The 21,062-nt window shown below is 33.2% G+C and overlaps 6 protein-coding genes across 10 annotated transcripts; 5 read left to right on the forward strand and 1 right to left on the reverse strand.

The window, feature by feature from the left end:
• Window positions 1-528: 528 nt before the first annotated feature.
• LOC111274802 (exocyst complex component EXO84C-like) lies at window positions 529-6,202 on the forward strand. 3 transcript variants are annotated; one of them, XM_089755188.1, is made up of 7 exons: window positions 529-829; window positions 1,411-1,505; window positions 1,636-2,677; window positions 3,705-4,214; window positions 4,859-5,047; window positions 5,482-5,612; window positions 5,696-6,202. In XM_089755188.1, the coding sequence occupies exons 1-7, from the start codon at window positions 734-736 to the stop codon at window positions 5,937-5,939; spliced, it is 2,307 nt and encodes a 768-aa protein (XP_089611314.1). In that variant the 5' UTR covers window positions 529-733; the 3' UTR covers window positions 5,940-6,202. The 3 variants fall into 3 exon arrangements, with proteins under 3 accessions (XP_089611314.1, XP_089611315.1, XP_089611316.1); XM_089755189.1 differs by having other exon boundaries at window positions 5,482-5,607; XM_089755190.1 differs by lacking the exon at window positions 5,482-5,612 and having other exon boundaries at window positions 5,646-6,202.
• A 590-nt stretch (window positions 6,203-6,792) lies between these two features.
• On the forward strand, window positions 6,793-9,058 carry LOC111318652 (uncharacterized). Of its 2 annotated transcripts, none has more exons than XM_089755959.1 (4): window positions 6,793-7,162; window positions 7,260-7,352; window positions 8,150-8,345; window positions 8,674-9,058. In XM_089755959.1, the coding sequence occupies exons 1-4, from the start codon at window positions 7,006-7,008 to the stop codon at window positions 8,687-8,689; spliced, it is 462 nt and encodes a 153-aa protein (XP_089612085.1). In that variant the 5' UTR covers window positions 6,793-7,005; the 3' UTR covers window positions 8,690-9,058. The 2 variants fall into 2 exon arrangements, with proteins under 2 accessions (XP_089612085.1, XP_022777262.2); XM_022921527.2 differs by having other exon boundaries at window positions 6,802-7,162; window positions 8,150-8,331.
• A 1,266-nt stretch (window positions 9,059-10,324) lies between these two features.
• On the forward strand, window positions 10,325-11,602 carry LOC111318653 (protein PHLOEM PROTEIN 2-LIKE A9). Its single transcript, XM_022921528.2, has 3 exons — window positions 10,325-10,593; window positions 10,763-10,851; window positions 10,998-11,602. Exons 1-3 carry the CDS (start codon window positions 10,540-10,542, stop codon window positions 11,383-11,385), a joined length of 531 nt encoding a protein of 176 aa, XP_022777263.1. The 5' UTR covers window positions 10,325-10,539; the 3' UTR covers window positions 11,386-11,602.
• A 1,106-nt stretch (window positions 11,603-12,708) lies between these two features.
• Window positions 12,709-13,799, forward strand: LOC111274804 (lectin-like). The gene is made up of 3 exons (XM_022859721.2): window positions 12,709-13,074; window positions 13,144-13,268; window positions 13,369-13,799. Exons 1-3 carry the CDS (start codon window positions 12,808-12,810, stop codon window positions 13,736-13,738), a joined length of 762 nt encoding a protein of 253 aa, XP_022715456.2. The 5' UTR covers window positions 12,709-12,807; the 3' UTR covers window positions 13,739-13,799.
• On the reverse strand, window positions 13,739-19,022 carry IMPL1 (myo-inositol monophosphatase like 1). Of its 2 annotated transcripts, none has more exons than XM_022859719.2 (11): window positions 18,573-19,004; window positions 18,441-18,508; window positions 17,469-17,602; window positions 17,114-17,202; window positions 16,894-16,951; window positions 16,749-16,801; window positions 16,249-16,347; window positions 16,026-16,139; window positions 15,539-15,640; window positions 15,252-15,410; window positions 13,739-13,914 (listed from the first exon to the last, which is right to left on the reverse strand). In XM_022859719.2, exons 1-10 carry the CDS (start codon window positions 18,870-18,872, stop codon window positions 15,312-15,314), a joined length of 1,116 nt encoding a protein of 371 aa, XP_022715454.1. In that variant the 5' UTR covers window positions 18,873-19,004; the 3' UTR covers window positions 13,739-13,914; window positions 15,252-15,311. The 2 variants fall into 2 exon arrangements, with proteins under 2 accessions (XP_022715454.1, XP_022715453.1); XM_022859718.2 differs by lacking the exon at window positions 13,739-13,914 and adding an exon at window positions 14,027-14,351 and having other exon boundaries at window positions 18,573-19,022.
• An 882-nt stretch (window positions 19,023-19,904) lies between these two features.
• LOC111274807 (uncharacterized) lies at window positions 19,905-20,947 on the forward strand. The gene is made up of 3 exons (XM_022859724.2): window positions 19,905-20,076; window positions 20,202-20,412; window positions 20,727-20,947. The coding sequence occupies exons 1-3, from the start codon at window positions 20,046-20,048 to the stop codon at window positions 20,770-20,772; spliced, it is 288 nt and encodes a 95-aa protein (XP_022715459.1). The 5' UTR covers window positions 19,905-20,045; the 3' UTR covers window positions 20,773-20,947.
• Window positions 20,948-21,062: the final 115 nt, after the last annotated feature.

Genomic DNA, 21,062 nt, shown 5'->3' on the forward strand with positions numbered 1-21,062 from the left:
TATGTTACTAATATACATTTGTTTCACTCAAACCAAACACAATAGTAGTAGTATATTTTTAAATGTTTCCATGAATTTGGATTATGGATAGTTTGCTGATAGTGTAATTTTTTTTTTATATTTAATGTTGTTAAAAAAATCAAATTTTAATCATTAAAATAAAAAGCTTTGAATTTTATTAATATATCACATAACTCTAAATAACAAGGTGAATTTGATGTATTTCACAAAATTCAGTTTTTTTTTCTTACTACATACATTTCGTAGAATTAATTAAAATTATTCTTTGATTTTGTCAGTTCAATGAGTTTTTTATCATAAAATATTACTGCAAATTGAGTTATAATTTCTGTAATTATTGGACATTGAAAAATCTGTAACTGTTTTTATTAAATAATTTATAATTTATTTTTTTATTTTATTTTCTTAAAATTATATTTATAAAATAAATAATAAACAACTAAAATTCTATCTTAACTACGCTTAGATTAGAAAAGAATAAAGAACCACACCACACATTTTCAAAGTGGCAGAAGCCAACAACATATGAACATGTTGCTTTTGCAGTTTGCTCCTCAGTCGTCACGAAACTACAACCTTTTTCTTCTTACTTGATACTACTTATCATTTCAAAGTTCAAGCTCTTTCACTTTGCCCTGCACAATAAAATCAATAATTCAGACTTTCAGTTTTCACTTCAAATTGGAAGAAACATACATATATCGATTGAATAATGGAGAGCAGTGAAGAAGATGATGACTTCCCATCTATTGAGAGCATCACTCCACAATCCAAGATTGATTCTGTTCACCAATCGCATACTGAAAAGGTCATTTCTGTTTGTTGGTTTATTTTCCTGAAATTGTTAAGAAAAGGAGTTCCCTTTTTCTCTGTTTTGCCTTTTCTTTTGTTTCAAACTTTAGATGTTAGATTCAAAGTTCTGGGTCTTGTTATGCTTTATTGCCCATTTCTCTACCTGAATTTTGTTTTATGGTTATCGCTTTTAGTGTGGATTTGTTCAAGTGAATATGGGTTGGTTCAATTTCTAGTCAAAATTTGGGGAAAATTATAGCTTTATTTTCTGTGTTTTTCTATCTAGGAAGTAAAACAGAAAAAAACTTCCCTGGGATTTCATTGCTTGGGTTTCTGAGCACTCAGTTTAATCAATCAAAATCATTTATTTGATGGAATTGTAACTATGGATAATTTATCACTGTATTGTTTTATGCTTTAGGGAAAATGAAAAGGAAACAATGAAAATGTTTTCTTTTTCCCTTATTTGTCCTGCCCGAAGATTCTCCTTTTACAAGCTCGAAATTACTTGTTTTCAACCATGATCACCAGATTTGACATCTCCCATGTTCTTTATTGTTAACGTAGCATGTAATTTTGGATATTTTGTTAATGCAGGGGATCAGACAACTTTGTTGTGAGCTTTTGGATCTGAAGGATGCTGTGGAAAACTTATGTGGGAATAGACGCACAAAATACTTGGCTTTCTTGAGGTCAAATAAAAATGTTCATGTGTACCTTTTTATGATAAATGAAAATGAAGTTGAAAAGTTTCTAACTATAGTTATAATTATTGTTTTATCTATTTGAAATCATTATGATTGATTGTAATGGTAATTGTAGAATGTCTGAAGAAGTTGTTGAAATGGAGCACGAGTTGGCTGAGCTGCGAAAGAATATTTCTTCTCAAGGGATTATCATGCAGGATCTAATGACTGGGGTGTGTCGTGAATTGGAAGAGTGGAACCGGGCAAATGCTGATATTAATGCCACACCGCCAGACCCTGAAGTTGATGAAGTTCAAGATCCCTTGCCAAATGAAATAGATGACCACAAAAAAACATTCCTGGAGAAAATTGATGTTCTTTTGGCTGAACATAAAGTTGAAGAAGCATTGGAGGCTTTAGAGGCTGAAGAGAGAAACTTCCCTGAGCTAAAAGGTTCTGGAGATTCTTCAACTGAAGCATCCTCGTATAAGTCTTCTTTTCTAGAAAGGAAGGCAATGCTTGAGGATCAGCTTACTGAGATTGCTGAACAGCCTGCAGTTGGTGCTAATGACCTAAAGAAGGCATTATCTGGTTTGATTAAGCTTGGGAAAGGTCCTTCAGCGCATCAATTACTTTTAAAATCCTGTGGTTCCCGTCTGCAAAAGAAAATTGAGGTTTTTCTTCCTTCATGTTCTGTCTGCCCGAAGACATTTCCTGCCACACTGTCTAGGCTTGTCTTTTCTATGATCTCATTGACAACAAGAGAATCTGGTTTGACTTTTGGTGACAATCCAGTCTATACGAATAGAGTTGTTCAGTGGGCAGAATGGGAAATTGAATTTTTTGTACGTTTGGTAAAGGATAATGCACCATCTTCAGAAACAGTTTCTGCATTACGTGCAGCTAGCATTTGTGGTCATGATAGCCTTAACTACTGCTTAATGCTGGAATCACAAGGGTTGAAACTATCAAAGTTGCTTCTGGTGCTCCTGCGTCCATATATTGAGGAAGTGCTGGAGTTGAATTTTAGGAGGGCTAGAAAGGCTGTTTTTGACCCAATGAAAGTTTATGAGAACTTGGCTTTGAGACCTCACTTTGTGTCTGCTTTATTGGCTTTCGCAACTTTTTCAGATAGTGTGCTAGTAGATAGTGGAATGAAATTTTTGTATATTATTGCCGTAAGTTGGTCTTCTTTCCATGTTTAAAATGTTATTTGTTTTGTGTCTTTCCATCTCCATCACCATAAGCACCCTTTGTGACCTAAAAATGATACTTTTCTAGAGATAGAGGCTGAAAAATAGGGAAATGATTTTGTAGAATATGATTGAATTTAGGGTTTGAAGAAGTAATCTGTAGTTCTCTACTACTTTTTATCTAGTTAAATCACATTGAGGAAGTGTTTGTAAACGTGGCTCAGCCAAAATGGAGTATGATAAGTACAAGAGACATATCTCAAGGTGAAATTCTAGAATTAATTTACATATACGTGCAAGGTGCCCTGCTTAATCTTTGCACTCGTGTTTGCCTGCCTATCTTTTGTGTGTATTGATTGTGTTTAATTAATTAATTTTTAAGTGTTATCCTTATTCCCTCAGTCTTTTATTGGCAGATGGAATTTATATTAAAAAACTCAAAAAGTTGCTGCAACATATATGCACACACAGGTTCCGTACAATCAATTAGCATTGATGCTACATCATGAAATATTCCTGTGTGTTTCTATATGTTAGTATATATGAAAATGAGGAACAAAATATTTTCAATAGTTCTAGGATAATTTAATGTTTATGTGGTTTTGGTTTTGGTTGTCACTTAGTCTGAGTCTATTGGGTAGACTCCATCTGAATTCTAAAGGAGGGCCTGCATTGCTCTACAGTTGCATGGCTCCAGAAGTGGTTCCTAATTAATGTAAGTTGATTGAATTTGCATCACATAAACATACTCCCTTGCATTGCTACACATAGGTGCACATGCACTTGTCTATTTGCGCATGTGGATGCACTTATGTGTGGTTTTATCTGCATATAAAACTAATTAGTACATGGAATGTTTTGAATTTTAACATTGTTGGTTTTAGTCATAAAGTTCTTTGTGCATGCAATAAATACAAAGCATAGAATATTCTGCTCTTCTGTTTCTGAGAAGTTGAAACAATAAGTTTACTGTTCTCTTGCTGCTATGCTGAAGTTAAAATGTCATTGACAGGATATTTTGGAACAGCTTACGCCACTGGTTGTTTCTCATTTTGGAGGAAATGTATTACCTAGAATTTCACAGCTGTTTGATAAGTATATTGATGCACTAAATAGAGCGTTGCCTGGCCCTTCTGATGATGACAGTCTTACTGAGCTGAAAGAGACCATACCTTTTAAAGCTGAAACAGATGAAGAGCAACTAGCTATTCTGGGGATAGCATTTACAATTATGGATGAACTGTTACCAAGTAGGGTGGTTAAAATTTGGAGTCCAAAGAGTGAAAACCAGGAACCAGGAAATGAAAACATTGTTCCTAATGCAAGCACAAGTACAGAGTTAAAAGATTGGAGGCGCCAGCTCCAGTACTCTTTTGACAAGCTCAGAGATCATTTTTGCAGACAATATGTTTTGAGTTTCATCTATTCAAGAGAAGGTAAAACACGATTAAATGCACAAATTTATTTGGGTGGAGATGGAGAAGATTCACAATGGGACACTCTGCCTTCTTTGCCATTTCAGGTAATCTCACTAACTTCCCTTTCTGCAAAGGAGTTCTTCCATTGTCTTTAGATGTTATGCAGGGAAGGGTTTCTTTTGCTTTCCATTTTAAGCTTATATTTTTTATATCTTTAGAATTAAGATAGTAATTATCTCTTTAGGTAAACTAAAGATTTTCATAATTTTAATCCCAGAATATTTAGTTATATTGTCTTATCTGTAATTTCTTAAGAATTACCCCCGCACTTTTTAATGCTTTATTTATCTGATTATAAGTTAACAGTATGGTTTGTGTTGTTACATATATCTGTTGGTTTCTTCAATGGAGGCAATTTGTTAATCTATTTTAGTGTGTGAATGGGAATTAAATTGCAAGCTCTTTTTTTGTCTGCTGTGCATTACAATGCAAATTGTACGCAACGTTCTGTGTGTGTGTGTGTGTGTTTCTTTTTGTTTTAAAGGTTTGCATGTACAATGTGTTATGTGATCCCACATAAGAAACTGTATTTATAAGTTTTGCTTTGAGGTGTCAATAGAAACTTGTTTTTCTATATTGGCATGTGAGGACTTATCTGTCATTCATCCTTGCAAAATTTGGGCATATCACACTTTTCTTGACTGAAATCATCACTTGCTAATTCTAAGTTTTTGTTTTATTATTGCAGGCATTATTTGCAAAGCTACAGCAGTTAGCAACTGTGGCTGGAGATGTGCTACTTGGAAAAGAGAAACTACAAAAAATTTTGCTTGCTAGACTGACAGAGACTGTTCTAATGTGGTTGTCTAATGAGCAGGAATTCTGGGGTGTGTTTGAGGATAAATCCACTCCACTTCACCCACTTGGATTGCAGCAGGTATGGTTTTTCTTTCCATGATAGCCTTTTGTTTGTTCTTGCTTTTCTATAACCTTTTGACTATTTTCACTTTTGAAAGATATCATTTTATCCTTAATATAAGCCTCTCTTTTACCATAGAATTGCAGGATTGATTTAGAATCTTAATATTTTATTAAAGTGAAAAAGGAAGCAAAGTATATCTGTTATTGAGAAACAACTGCTACTGTGAATGCTAATCTGTGAACTCAAAGATGTGACTCATTGTCAGCTATGGCATTTGTTTAGGCCCGTTTTCTACATGATAAATAATCTGTAGCAACTATATGTTGATCTGTTAGGGTTTTTAATCTGTTTTGTTCTAGGCCTCAATGCACTCAATTTTGCATTGAAATTTATATGGCTATAATGCTGCCACTGTCCTGTAAAACTCTTATGTAACTTTGTTTTGGCAGTTGATTCTTGATATGCACTTCACTGTTGAAATAGCTCGTTTTGCGGGTTACCCATCTCGGCATGTGCACCAGATTGCATCAGCCATTACTGCTCGTGCAATCAGAACATTCACTGCTAGAGACATTGTAAGGTACTCATCCTTCCCATTTTGTCTGATTTTCAGGTTCTAACCTTCACCGTCTTCTAGCAACTAAAATTGCCTTGTCTTGTCAGTGCACTCCCTGTGGACGAATGGTTTGTTGAAACTGCAAAATCCGCGATAAACAAGCTTCTAATGGAAGCATCTGGCTCAGACAGATCTGAAATTGATGATGAGCATATTATTCTACATGATGACGTCGTCTCAGATTCTGATGACACTACTTCCTCCCTATCATCAGTAGAATCCTTTGAATCATTTGCTTCTGCAAGCATGGGTGAACTTGAGAGTCCTAATTTCACTGATCAAGAGAGCTAAAAGTTGAGTTCCGGTGGTCCAAACGCGGTTCCCATCTGAACACCAGAGTCTGCTACTGTAATTATTTATGGTTCTTTACTTATCAAGATTTTGAGCATGCAGATTCGGACACCATTGGTTAGAAGTAGACATTATCCTAGAATTTATGTTCACAAATATAGTAGCATATTGTATCTTGTATTTTATGCAATTGTTTTGTCAAAAGAGGGTTTAACCTTTGATATTTGCCAAAGTATTATTAGAGCATCATGATCCATGAGCAATGACATTTGTGCAAATATAATGATTCCTACTAACCCTATACAAATTTTTTTATTATTATTATTTATGTAAATTGACCAAACATAATTAATAATGAGGCAAATTTGTAAAAATAATTATGTGGGGAGACTGAATATAATCAAATCTTGAGTCCACTGTAAATTATACTTCTTCTAATTGATTTTTATTAGTATGTTTGTTTTATATTTGAAGTTGTCAACCATAGGCGTTTCATTGTTCATTCATGCTAAAAGTCACACACTTAATTAGTTATGTCAAGATGTTGAATTTGTAATTTTTTATACATTTTAAAAAGAATTCAATTACTTTAATTAAGTTTAACGCTAACAAAAATAAAATGTGCCTGCACTCTATCTACTCCATTTTATTTGGTCATGTTTGATTTTATTTTTATTTTTTTTTTGGGAAGGAATTCAACTTTAGTTATTATTTTTTAAAATAATATATTAAATTAAAAATTTTAAAAATATGTTTTAAAAAAATTAAAACTCAAAATTTATAAATTTTATTTAAAATAATTATTAAAATTCAATAAAAAAATCAATAAAGAACAAATGAAGGGTTGGGGGGAGTATGGTTTTTCATAGCGGAAGAAAAATGATGGTGCAATAATTGACTAATTTTTTAAAACAAAAGAGGCTAGAAAAATTAGTCCATGGGACGCAAAAGCGCGGGAAAAAAAAGTTGGGTGCGGAGAAGGTGGGGATTGAGAAGTGATAGAAAAGCCCAATTTTTGAGGTGTTGGGAGAATTAGGGGTTAGGGTTTGAATTGAAAAGGGGGAATATGGAGGATGAGAGGGGAACTATAGGAAGCATAAACCTTAGTCAGAAAGATAAAGAAGAGAAAGTAAATCTAAGCGGCCAGGTCCATCACCTCCCATGCTGCATCAAATTCAATGGTCCCTGCTCTGTTTCTCAATACTTCAAACCCAAACCCAAAGGTAACCGTTTTATTCCTATGTTGTTTTTTGTAATTAAATGTTATGCAAAGGTAAAGATTTGAATTTTTTTTTTCATTTGGGGTTTCATGTTAAGTAGGGATGGAGATTGATGGGTTGGCAGTAGAGGAAGCCCATTTTAGAGGAAGGAAGCTTCAAGGAACTACTATTTCTCTTCCAAATGGATATTCTGGTAGTTTTCTTTTCTTTTTCTTTTATGGATTTTTAATGGATTTTGTATGGTTAATTTTGTTGCAAAGATGAAATTTTTGTTGATGCTGTGGACTTGAATTCTGAGTTGAAGTTGTATATTGGAAACATGGTTGGTCTAAGCATATGACATTGGAAACTATGAACATTTTGTTGATAACAATTTTTCTAGCCCATTGAGTTTGAGATGGATAGGCTAAGAAAGAAAAATGATTTGGAAGTTTTTTATATTTTTCAGTTTACGGGGAAAATATCATCTGAAAAACAATGAGCAAGGTATTGCATTATGTTGATTTATTGGACATGGTCTTGTGTCTTTTCTTTTTTTGTTTAATGAGAGTGAAGGGTAGTGCTTCCCTGGAGACAAATGCTCTAGTTGGGTGCTCTCTGGACATTCTTGTTTTGCTAAACCTGTTTGAATATAAATTGTGGATTTTAGGAAGTTCCATTGGTCTTGCAGCAGGATTCATGCTCTAAATATAACAATATTTAACAGATATTTGACATTTCCTCTAGTTTTCTTCTTCTTTATCCCTTCAAAATTTTTTACTTTTACTTCTAGGGTTGCTCAACTAGGTTCACAATATTTCTCAAGTAGTTTTCGTGTCTTTAACTTAACTAAGCTTCTAGTAACTAGGAGACTTGTAGGATGGCTGTTTACTGAATTTAACATCATTTTGATTCTATCATATTTGTTTCTTGTGATTGCTTTTATGTAAATCTGTTGGTGTGTTTCAATAGAATTTCTACTAGTTTTACTATTTCTGGTTGCTCTTGCAGGCTTTGTTCTTGCAAAGAACAACTCAGGCAAGAGGAAGGCTTTTGATGTATCTGAAGGGAGGTCAGACAATTGGGAAATGAAAGCCAAATTTGATAAATTAACATATTGGAATCATGATAGCCCTCCTTCCAAAGATGATCCCTTCTTGCGATCTTTCCATTGGTTTACTGTTGCAGAAGCTGTAAGTTCTCCATTGTATGTTACCTAGTGCTACAGAAATATGCATTGATTCTGATTATTTTGGCCCTAATTCTTGATGTAATATTCATTGGTTTATAGTCCCAGGACAAAGACAAGCCTATGTATTTAGTCTTAAAAAAAATAGTCTAGTCCTTTCAAAATTGCTCCATTCTTGATTACATTGGCTGTGGTCTTGGTTCGAGTTTGAATTATTTAGTTATGACGTATTAAGCCACCCAGATAATATCATTGAAACAAATTGTGGTTGTAATGACTTGGATCTCATTTTGTTAAGGGTATACATAACATCTTCCCACCTTACTCTGAGAATCTTATTTTGCAGCTTCACAAACCAGTAAAAGCTGAAGACTTGGCTGCAGCCTCTGATGCTGTGGGAAAAAACTAATGGACCAATAGTGGTATGTGCAGAGCATCTTCTGATCTTTGGCCACCGATTTTCTTATTTGTACCGTTTGTTGTGGAGGAAAAATTGATAGGCTGATTGGAAATGTGGAGAATATCCTGTAATCTTTACCTATGATTTGCTGTACTTCTCATTCTTAAAGTAGTTCAGTCTTAATCAAAATCAAGAATCTCTCTAGAGAAGAGCACAATCCACACACAAAAAAAAAAAAAATCGCTTCTTTTTTTTTGTGATTTCTTATCTTTTTATTTTTTATTTATTTGGCTGAGCAAAAAAATTTGACCGAATATATAGTTATTTCAAATATTACCACTTTATTCCTTTCCTACGACCAATTTTGACAAAGGACTCTTGAAACATATACAATCACGTGATTGGTGTGGCTGAGGTGCAGCATCAGGTTCTCAAATTGCCCATGTATATAGATGCAGTCGGCCAGCTTTAATCCAGACGTAATGTCAAAACTATGAATTAAATTTCACTATTTAAAACCTAAAAAAGAAATTATTTAATTCATTGCAATAGAGTTTTTAGATTCCAAAATTAATAAAATAATACATATTTTTAAAAAATTAAATAAAATAAAACAAATGTTAATATTTTTAATCTATCTGTAAAATTAAAAAATTACATTAATAATGTAAAAAAAACAAATATATACATATGTGAGTCAATATTACATGACAAGATATACATGCATGCAAAGATGTTAACGATCAAGAAGGACTAAAAGAAGTAAAAATAGAATTGTTAATGTGTCGTTATTCTCTTCTTTTGGGTCCACCATGGGAAACGAATTTGATCAACTTTTTTCATAACCAGCGGTAGTGGGGCTTGCTTTTTGTGTATGTTCATTGGATTCAAAGGTTAATTTGGCATATTATAAATTAGGATAGAATATAGAATAATTTAATAGCCCATGAAAACTATATATAGTTTTCCTTATGGACATATATTTTAATCGGTTAAGATTATTTTTTTTAATAAAAAAATCTTAAATTCGAGTTTTACTGATGGTCATTCGTTGAAATCATCTCGAATGTACGATCTGCAATCACTTGTCTTAAGCTGTTAAATACGACGGTCTATCTACCTTTAAATTTTTCTTATAAAAAAAAAAAACATATTAAATTTAAACACATGCATCATGAAACATATGAAACCATATGTAACCTATATTTATTTTTTTTTTAAGAACTTTAACCCCAAAAAGAATTATTAATTTTAAAAAAATCGTAATATGAAGATAAAGACAACTTGACAAGTAACTTTATAAGTTATTAAACTAAAATTTTCGAATTTCGAAATGGAATAAAATATAAGCATAAATACAAGGATCAATCCTTTACTTGAGCAATACAAACCCTTTACCTAAACTAACCATATTCTCTCTTCTACAAAAGCTTAAGATATACATTTATATACAACATATTTTAAGAAAACATCTAAATCCTAATAATTACAACCTGAGATTTTATTTCGAAAGTCTTGAATTTAATAGATTTTGAAATAAAATTAAAAGAAAAAAAAAACCATTAAGATATATACGGTTCTTTCAATAAAGTTACTTGATTCTTTTCGTTTTCCAACTTGTTTCGGTGTGCTTTGCTTTGAGGGTTCATATTCATGAATTCAGCACAAAAAAAAAAAAAAAATTCCTTCCTAACACCAGCTGAGCTGAGCCCTCCATCTTTTTCCCATATATAAAACCAAGGCTTACCATCACATTTCACTTCAAAATATAACCCCTTCATCTGATCAATTCAGAGCACTATTATATTCACAATGGCCAGCAAGCCTCATCATGATGCAGACAAAGATGCTATATCCGAAATCCAGGTAATTATACAAATAAATACACACAAATGCATGAACCAAACATGAAAATAATTAATGAGTTGTTGTTTGGTAATCAGGAAAATATTAAAATGGCTTTGAAAAGTTATATATATTTTCCTAATTATCTTGTGAAATCCAATTAATATAGAGTAAAAACTATTTTTTGCAGGATGGTATTGTATTGAAACCCAGAGGATTTAACATCGTATGGGGAAATGACAGTCGTTATTGGCGCGTTCCTCCCCAATCTTCGAGACCGTAAGAATTTATATTTGAGTTTTTTTTTATTGTTTATTTTTTATTCAAGTTGGACCGTTTTATTTATTATCAATTCATTTTAAGTTAGATAAATTAATTGCTATTTGAATTATATTTTATTTATAGGAAAACGTTGTTTATTGTAGGATCGATAGTGATGAATTTGCAGAGCTGGTTCAGGTGTCGTGGCTAGAATTAACCGGTTCAGTCCAACTAAAACCTTCAACAACTTATCAAATCACCTTCAAACTGAGCTTCAAAGAGGATGCATTCGGCTGGAATGGGTCTCCAGTTTTCTTGATGGCTAAGGTAGGGAAGAAAGGAAAGTACAAGTGGAAAAGGCTAAATGAACTGGAAATGCAGCTGCCTAAGGAACCCACTGATATTCCAGCCAACGATGACCCATTTGTCGTCGACGTTCCGGGTAATCAGCCCGACACCATGCTTTTTTTTGGTCTGTATGAAGTGTGGGGTGGCAAATGGAAGGGTGGTTTGAGAGTTCACGGAGCAATTGTCAAACAATTAGTAAAGTGAAACAAGATAGCGGCGGATCAACCAATTGAACTTGCTACCAATCCAACCATTAATTTCTTGCTGTTTCAGTATATTTAGGTGTGCAATGCTTTTAGTTTGTGTTTACGTTGGACGGTAATACGAATAAATGGGACTAATCAGTAATGTAAGTTTTCAGAGGAATAATTATAATAATGGCCACATCTCCATTTTGGGGTGTGGCATTTGATTTGATATATCTATACATTTGTTATTTAAATACCTAATTACCTTTTATTTATGTTCGATTTTTTGATTTAGTGATTAAAAAAATCTTAAAAAAAAAACGTAAAATTCTTGGTTTCAAACTAAAACTTCCTCTTCTTGATGGGCTATACCATTTGTGGACAAAAATAAAAATATTTTTGATTTTGTTTAATTAAAATAATTAAAACAAAATCTATCTATTTATTATGGATAAGAATTTTGTAATTGTGTTAGATTCTTAATTTTAAGGTTCAATTCCTTATATTCTCAAATATTAAAAAAAAAAAAATTGTGAATGTGATTAAATTACTCACGAAAAAATTCTGTAATAACTCTCACGAAAACCGAATTCCCGTATTAAAATTCTTCATCACATTCTATCAACTCAAAAGCTTGCACATGATGAATTAACAATGTGATAAATTTCCCGACTTTCACATTGAATAAAATTTGACATTTTAGATTTCCTTAGGTAAAACAGTACTAAAAAGAAGAAATATAGAACAAAGGCACGATTCAACAGAGTTAGCAAATACATATTGAAACGTCAGGGCTGTAGCTGCTGCAAAAGCAAAACCATGGGCAAGGCATCTGATCTTTTTTATTTTGCTTTGGCATAAAGCAACTGTAAGATGCTTGTAATCTCCTTTAATGTCCACACACCACTTTGCTGAAGGAATATAGTCTGCAATAATGGATGGATGCCTTATCATAGAATAAAAAAACTTTTTTGATGTCAAAGGCATTGTAATACCACCCCTTTTTTTTTTTTTCTGACTATTAATAATCCTATTCAGGCATAAAATTAATTCCCATGATCTATCTTATTGACTAAAAAATTCATTTTTTAATAAGAGACCATAGTTTGGAGGTAGAAAAAAAATATAAATATTATAATTTGAACTCTAAATTTATTAAATATCATTTATTACAGAATTAATTGAATTAACTTTAAATTTGACTAATAATTTCGGTTGCTCATATGTATGAATACATCATTTCCATCATACTTTGTCTTAGTTTTATTTTCCTTGTTCTTTGCTTCTTTTTTTTTTTTTTTTTAAAGTATTGAGTTTTAATGTCAGTTGTTAATATATGTTTATGAATGGATTATTCTTGTGATGGCAAGTTAATTGTTTTACTCTGTCATGCTATAAATAGAGTATTCCATGGGAGGAGGACAACTCTTAACTAAAGATGGGGGCTTCGCAGTCACAAGACATAGACCGAAGCTTACAAAACAATAGTATTAAGCCACAGAACCAGGAAAGAAATGTCCAGCCAATGGAGAAAACAGCAGACTCTGAGCTTGTTGATGCAAAATCCAGGGCCATGGAGAAAATACAACTTCCACATAACTATGAATTCATCTTGAAAGATGCCGACTCACCTGTTGATATTTCCTCCATAGATAAGTTGTTTTCTCAGCTCCATGCCGGGGTTTTCTTGAACCAAAAGAGAAAGGTATTATTCATATTATTTGAAAATGAATTTCCCTAGTTTGTTTTTCTAATCCATTCATTATTGTTGCAGAAGTACTGGGTGGATAAGAAGTCCAACAAAAACTGCTTCATGCTGTTTGCAAGAAACCTATCAATCACTTGGGCTGAAGACTACCGTTACTGGCACTGGTCGCACCAAAAAGAAACAACAACCAGGTTAGAAAAGATTTCCATCCATATCTGAATCTCTACTCGTAATTATATAGTTCAAGCTGGCTTTTCTAATTGCTACTTTTTAAAAAAAAAAATTTTACAGTGACGTTTTCATTGATGTTGCTGAGCTTTTACAAGTTTGTTGGCTAGAAGTGCATGGAAAATTCGATGTAGCAAACCTCTCACCAGGAACTTTTTATGAAGTTGTGCTCATTGTTATGTTGAGAGATCAAGCATTTGGTTGGGAAATTTCTGTGAACTTCAGACTTACTCTTCCAAATGGTCAAAAGGTTGAACGCAAGGTAGAACTGATGACCAAGCCAAGAGGAAAATGGATAGAAATCCCTGTGGGAGGATTTACAACTTCATCCCAAAATATTGGAGAATTAGAAATTTATATTCATGAATATGACGCAGGGATACGGAAGGGAGGACTTATTGTTAAGGGAGTTGCCATTCAGCCAAAGAACTAATTTATGGAATAGTATTTTCTCCAAATAAATATGAAATAAAGACAGCTCTTTTTTACAGTAACAGTGCATTAAATATTAAGTCCGTATCTTAATCAAAACTCACTGATGAGATAAAATTTTGCAATAAAGCTCTCCTTCACTGGCTTTTTCTGTTCAAAAGGCAAGGTTGCTTGGACCTGAAGCATTCCGTTGACAAAAAATGAGTTTCTCATATCACTTTTAAGAAAGTAAAGGCATGGTAAAATTATAAACGCTTAACATTCTGAAAGGAACAAAGAAAACACAAACGAAAAGAAATGTGAGGGCAAATATAACATAGAAACCGATGCATACAAGTAAAATTGCAACTGCAATAGAACAGTTAATAACGGCAAATACCAAGTTCTAGACAATTACATATTACTTTATTAACCAGAAGAGATATAACTACAAATGCCATGCATGTCTATCCCAACATCGGCTCTTTCGAGTTTTATCCGGTCAAAGTTCATTATTAACTGACACAACTTCTTTAAACCCTCTTCTTCAGCCTCCACAAGATATTTACGTCCTCAGCATCCCTGTTATCCTTTTAATAGCATAATAGCGGTGGTGCTACCAAAACTATATGGCTCTGCAACAAGGCACCAAGAGCATATTTATCAAAGCTTTGTTCATTGTCATTCCTCGATTTTAAAAATATCTTAATAAGATAATGATGTTGTTGATCTTTAGTCCCATAAATATGCTTCATCACATATTCAACTTTCAGAGCATATTGGAAACGGGAGGGTCTTGATTTCCAACATAAGTACAATTGACAATTGGAAATGCAAGGATCTTGGTCTAAACATGGGCCAAGAGGAGTACAATTTTGAAGACCTGGGAGAGTTTCATTATCACTTAATGGAGCATGAAAATAGAAAATGGTTATGGTTAAGTAATTGTGAGGGATTGGCAGATTGGGCTGAGAAGAAATCTTACGGAGGGAAATGCAGAACTAGAAATGGTGCTGGCTAGTAAGAGGCAGAAAGTGCTATATTCCACAGATGCTAAATGTTGATAAAGTTACGGAAGTATAAACGTAATGCTTTCTCAAATTAAACACCAAAAAAATCATTTCATGCATGTTTGAGAGAGATCCTAAATCTTACAGAAACAAGAGCAAATTCAAGTAGAAAGGCCCAATTTAATTTAAGTGCAGCACATGCATGCATGAAAGAAAGTGAAAGAGGAAAGTGAAAACAGTGGTAAACCATCTAGTAATCTAAACCATTGTTTTCTGTTTTAAGAAATTGGAAAACAATGGTAAGAATATGAAATTACAATAGGAATGTGCTACATGGATCATACTGTTTTAAAGAAAAGAATTTTTGCAACAAAAAAAAAAAAAACAACTAAAAGGTATTTTGTGTATTATATCCATATACACTTTCTCAAAAATAATGATAAATGAACTAGACTATCATTAGCCACAAGTGAAGAAAGTTCATCTAAAGGAAAATTGTAAAAATTCAAGCTATGAGAGAAAGACCTGCTTGCTGAGAGAACCTTCTTGCCATGTCAGGAAACAGAAGTATAACTCTCTGGCATTTCAAAGATCTGTGATGTAATTTTCTGGCTTATACCATAACGAGAAATCAATTCCTTTATTCTTCAGTTTCTCTGTTGCAGGTGCAATCGTCTCCAATAGCTGCTTTTCATAGTAATTCAAATATCATACCATTTTGTTACAACCAATGCACAATAAGATTTTGGGGCTTATCTTCCTTTCTACAATGTCTCAGAATTGATCTTTAGAAAAATGTAAAAAGATCTAACCTTAGCATGAAGTGCACCATTAGATACCAAAACAGATCTATCAAAGACACAAAATTTTCCACCATCCATGCGAGTCACTGCACCACCAGCTTCTTCAACTATCTGATTATGAAGAATAATTTATATAAACAACTGAAAAGAAATCTGAACAACTCTCATTCAACATCCTATTCATCTTAAATATCACCATAATGTTCACATCAGCATAAAATTCAATGAAAGGATACAAAAAGTCCGGCAACTTAATAAGATTGAAGCAATTTGAACGTATTTTCAAAGCTTTTTTTTTTGGGCTAGGTGCACTTATTATGTTCCACGGTAAGCAAAATAAAGTTGTCAATTGTCATGTTGAATGCAAGTTCACCAGCATCAGAATCTGACAACTGACATCCCTTTAAGTATAAGAAAGAAAACTGGAAAACTATTAGTTTTATTTACTACATTAAGTCCACAATTTAACAACAAATTTTAAGTTAAAATACTTTACCAATACACCAGCAGCCATATCCCATGGTTTTAGACGATATTCCCAATATGCTTCTGCTACTCCTAGAGCTACATGGCACATGTCGACAGCTGCAGCACCAAGCCTTCTCACACCCTAGTCATTGTAATTCAGGAAAAGTTAGAGAGAAAAGGGGCCAAGCATGAGCCTTGATATTTTTGGAGAAGGAGCTTATTAGCACAGAAAAGTCATTTAAGGTTCATACTCTACTGATGTCAGTAAATTCCTTGAATAATTCCATGTTGGTAATCCATGCATCATCATGTTCATATCCGAACCCAGTCACAAGAAGAGATTGCTCCACCTGCAAACAAGTTTTTGTTGCAAGATGTCAAAACATTTAGCCTTTAAAAATCATAAGCACATTGACAGTGAAAACCTACCTATTAAAAGATATATTTTTCAAAAAACAATGGAAGTTATAGGATAATCAGTTTAATCTTCTTGGAAGGTATCTAAGGCTTTTGCTTCAACAAGTTTACTGAAGCATGAACCATCAAATGTGTCCAAAGAAAATATTAAGGGGTACATAATCATCGAGCCCCGATATTGTTTGTCACACCAGAATGCATACAATGCATCATCAGACAGGATAAATGCATATTGCAGTATAAAGCAACAACTTTTCAGCTGATAATGGTACCATCTACTCGTATTAAATAATTCAAGATACATTTAACTTTTCGATTCAGTGTGAATACTCACCCTATCAGTTTGACTTGGATGGACTTTCTGACCGTCACAAAATGCTCCCCCACCTAGAACCCAAAGTCTCAATTATTTAGCCATAAATATACTATTAACCTAGGCATGAAGATTAAGGAGTTTTAACTAGTACCATGTTACCTACCAGCAGTAGCAGTAAATGTACGGGTATTCCAACACATAGGCCCCCCAACAAATTCCACCTACAGGTAAAAAAAGTAACAATGTCAAGGTTCCTTCTACAAACAAATAAAGCAAGAAACTGATTACGTAATGTTTAAACTCAACATTCTACCAGAGACCACATTTTGGATGTCAAATTATGTAAATATAACATTGACAAGATTCAAGTAAGAAATTAATACCACAGCAGCAGCAACAGGATTTCCTCGAAACAGAACACCCACTGAAACTGCAAAGCTAGGATAACAGTGTGCAAAATTTGTTGTTCCATCTACAGCAGGTCACAAAGGTCAAATCAACAGAATACTTTTTCTAACACTTTCGTAAAGTATTGATACAAACAAGCAGGGAAATTAATCATCAATATGATTATATGAACCATGATACGCTAAAGTATTTCTGCAGGCAAGAGTGCGATACGCATATAGACTGAAAAGGATACCCTCCAAGTTTCTGGAAATATTTCTTTAGTACCTTATCGAAAATAAACATATAAACTGTCTTGCCTAAAGAAATCAGGGGCTGAAAGAGACAAACCTAAAGGATCAATACACCATAGATAATCTGATGAGTTATCTCCTATAATTCCTCCCTCCTCCCCAAGGATCAGGTGATCTCCAAAATTCCTTTTTACTACTTCAAGAATAGCAGCCTCACTCATTTTATCTGTGCTGCAGATAAATCATACAAGAATTGTGAGTCATGGCTCCTCGTCAGAGCTGATCAATTATGAACAAAACAAGGAAGATAATAAGTCCATGGCAAACTTATATGATTCCAACATGCCAAACAGATATTAAATCTATACCCATCATGGTAAATTAATAAAATAGTCAATAAGATGTAATTAATAAATGAAAAACAAGGTAGAAAACACTTAGATGTGATTGTTCCTTTTCGGGCTTATACTAGCAAGTAGCAACTGCAATAGAGTGGTAAGGCAAACTCTTAAATTTAAGATGCCCATGCTGTTTGTGGTTAGAGATTGGATCATAGGGTGATGGAGACAAAGGGTTCGGGTAAATTATGCCATACTCTTTTAAGTATAAGTACATTGTGAAAAAAGAAAGGCAAATTTGTGGGCAGGAGAACTTCTTTCAGTGATCATTCCATGGATTTCTTTTTCTTGCAAGAATATGAATTACAAAGGCATACTAAAATCCTTTTTCCAGCTATAAATAATTCAATTTGTCTTATTTTCAATGTTTTAAGCATTTGCATTTGTCTTCTTCATATGAAAGCAAACTTCAGTGCCAACATTTTGACTTCATAGTTCGCAGTATGACAATTACATCATAACATTGAGAAAGAAGATTATTACAACCAAGCACAATGAAAATACAGATCGAGTAAATCAATTTGTAATTATCTGATCACATTGTTGTCAATGGTCCTACTTCACCCCCTTTACTAGTAAGGGGCATAGGTAAGAAATTAATTCACAGGGTGAGGACCTTGAAGCATGAAGACAAAATCTGAATCAGTACTAGAACTTTGAAAAGTCCTTACTCGGTTACCAAGTCAGTTAGTCCTTTATATGTGATATTTCTTGGTTTGTTGACAGCTTCCATCACCACCTGCAAAAAAAAAAGAATATTGAAAAGTAAAATAAAAAGGTAAAGAAATAAAAGAAAAGCAAACCTCAGAGCCAGTTTTTGCAGCCGTCTCAACAACTTCAATGAGCTGAGTTGGAGGGATTGGTCCAGTTGATTTGGCACCTACTTTAGGAAATTGTCTCTGGTTAGAAACCTCTGACATCAAGGCTCTTGTGCATAGTTTTCTTGTGCAATTTGAGTTCAAAATTCCAACTTTTTGATACCCAAATGGAGAATTTGCAGTAAATTTGTGAGACTGATTTAGGTGAATCCGAGGTGAAATAGATCTGGGTGTTTGAGAAAACCTGAGAGAAATGTTGGTAGAGAAAACTAAAGACCTCCCCATTTCTTTTTTTTTTTTTCGATGGCAACCGAGAATCCAAAATTCTTTGCTTTACCGAAGTGTTAATTTTTTGGGGTTGTCTTTGTGGGTGGTTTGCGATTACTACGTCTGCGCCACTGGCATCAGATGATGATACTTACATTTCATGTTTTTTTAGTATTGTTTAAAAAAAATAAATAAATAATTTGTGTTCTAAAATAAAAAATTTTAAGTAATTGACTAAAAATTAAAATAAAACAAAACAAAACATAAAACAACTTTATCGTTATTATTTTTTTGGTTACATGAAATGATATTTTGATAACAATTCATATAATAAGGCAAATACAAATATGAACAAAGCAAATAGAGGAATAGATGTTTTAAAATCTATTCAAAGTGCTACTGAAAAAGAAAGTTATCGAAAATTTTCACACCTATTTCGCATTCTAACAATAGCTCTACAATCTTTTCAAAAGGAAAATATTTACAATGTATATTTATTATTTTTATTTTTCATAAATTAATTTTATGATATATTTTATATTTTTATCAACAAGGAAAAACATTGATATTATATTGAATATATAATAACAAACATTGTCTAATAGAACGTTGAAATTTTAATTTTAGTAATTAAAATTCAAATATTAAAAATTTTAAATGCCAAAATAAAAATATTAAGTATATATCAATTCATGGTAATTAGTCATTGGTTTCATTTTCTTGTGTTGAATTTGAATATTTTTAGAGAGGGTAGAAAGTCTTCGAAACTGAACTCTTCTTCCTAATATAGCGTGTATATTGATTAACATCTAGAAGCAGCAATAGCATTAACCCATTGCTACTTCTATCCATTTTCATTGGTTCCCTCAAATTCAAGACTTGGAAATCAATCTTTAACTTTCTTTCTTTGACTGTGACAAATCCAAAGGAGAAGGAAGCCAACATGCCACATGCCTCGACCCAACAGGCTGACAAGCAAGATTCACCAGCCGCCTATTATGAAATCTGTATATATATATATATATATATATATATATCCTTTAAAAGCAACAGATACAAGGGCCATGCCAAAGCCTGGTATATAAATAACCTGAATTCAATTCTTGTTGGATAATTGACAATAGTCTGTTAATTATAGTTTAATTAGTTTTTGGCATTTCTCTCGGGATTTCACTTTTGTAAGATCTGATCATGAGTTACTACAATCATCAACAAGCTCCAGGTATAATGAAAATTACAAACTCTTTCTCTATGTCTGGTAATTAGTAACTTTGGTGTAAAACTAACATGCATGTTTATAGAGTGAAGGAAGTTTTAGTTAACTGACGGATTCCTGTGATCTTGTAGTGGTATATCGTCCACCTCCTACTTCATATCCTCTGGCGGAGCCAGGGCAAGTTTATCCTCCTCCTCTGCATCAATCCTATCCTCCTCCTCCTCCAGTCCAAGGTCCATACATTGCTCCACCGCCAGTTGCTTACCCCATGAAAAATGGAGTTGAAGCACCCCAACACCTACCAGAAACTAAGCAGAGGGGTGACGGGTTCTGGAAAGGATGGTAAAGCATTTTGTTTACTCTCTTACATGTGTTATTTTTGCTTGGTTAGGATACGAGAAAAGTGGAGGGAAGAAAAAGTTACTTCAAAACGTTGGGAAAGAGAAAAGAAAAGAAAAACTAGCTTATATTTCCTTGTTGCATCTTTCATTTGCACTAAGCATTTTTTTAAAAGTTCAAAATTCTATTAACAAATCACGTAAATGATATTTAACTGCTTGATACTTATCACGTAACTGATATTTAACTGATACTTAGCACATATATCTTAGTTGGCTTAATATGTTTGATTAATGAAAGTTTTGTTTGTCATACAGTTGTGCTGGCTTGTGTTGCTGCTGCCTCCTAGATCTGTGTTTTTGAGTACTCTCTCAGGCTGTCATCTTTCTTTCTTCTTGATTTTCTTTGTTTTATTAATAGAAATATTAATTTCATCAGTTCAAGTACTAGTATAAACGTAGAATTAGACTTGTTAGCATCTTATGTAATGTAATTCCTGCTCTCACCTCACAATAATACAACCTCCAGTTATTTGAAATTCCATCAACGAAATTCGAAGCGTAGCGCAAGGCAGACTTGCAAGGCTAACAGACTAGCTCAAACTTCACTTCAGTCACATAAATCGACAGCATATTTGATTTTAGTTGTTCAAG

Source organism: Durio zibethinus, chromosome 26, assembly GCF_047325235.1.
Source record: "Durio zibethinus cultivar Kanyao isolate XHJ-2024 chromosome 26, ASM4732523v1, whole genome shotgun sequence".
In the NCBI taxonomy this organism is placed as follows: domain Eukaryota; kingdom Viridiplantae; phylum Streptophyta; class Magnoliopsida; order Malvales; family Malvaceae; genus Durio; species Durio zibethinus.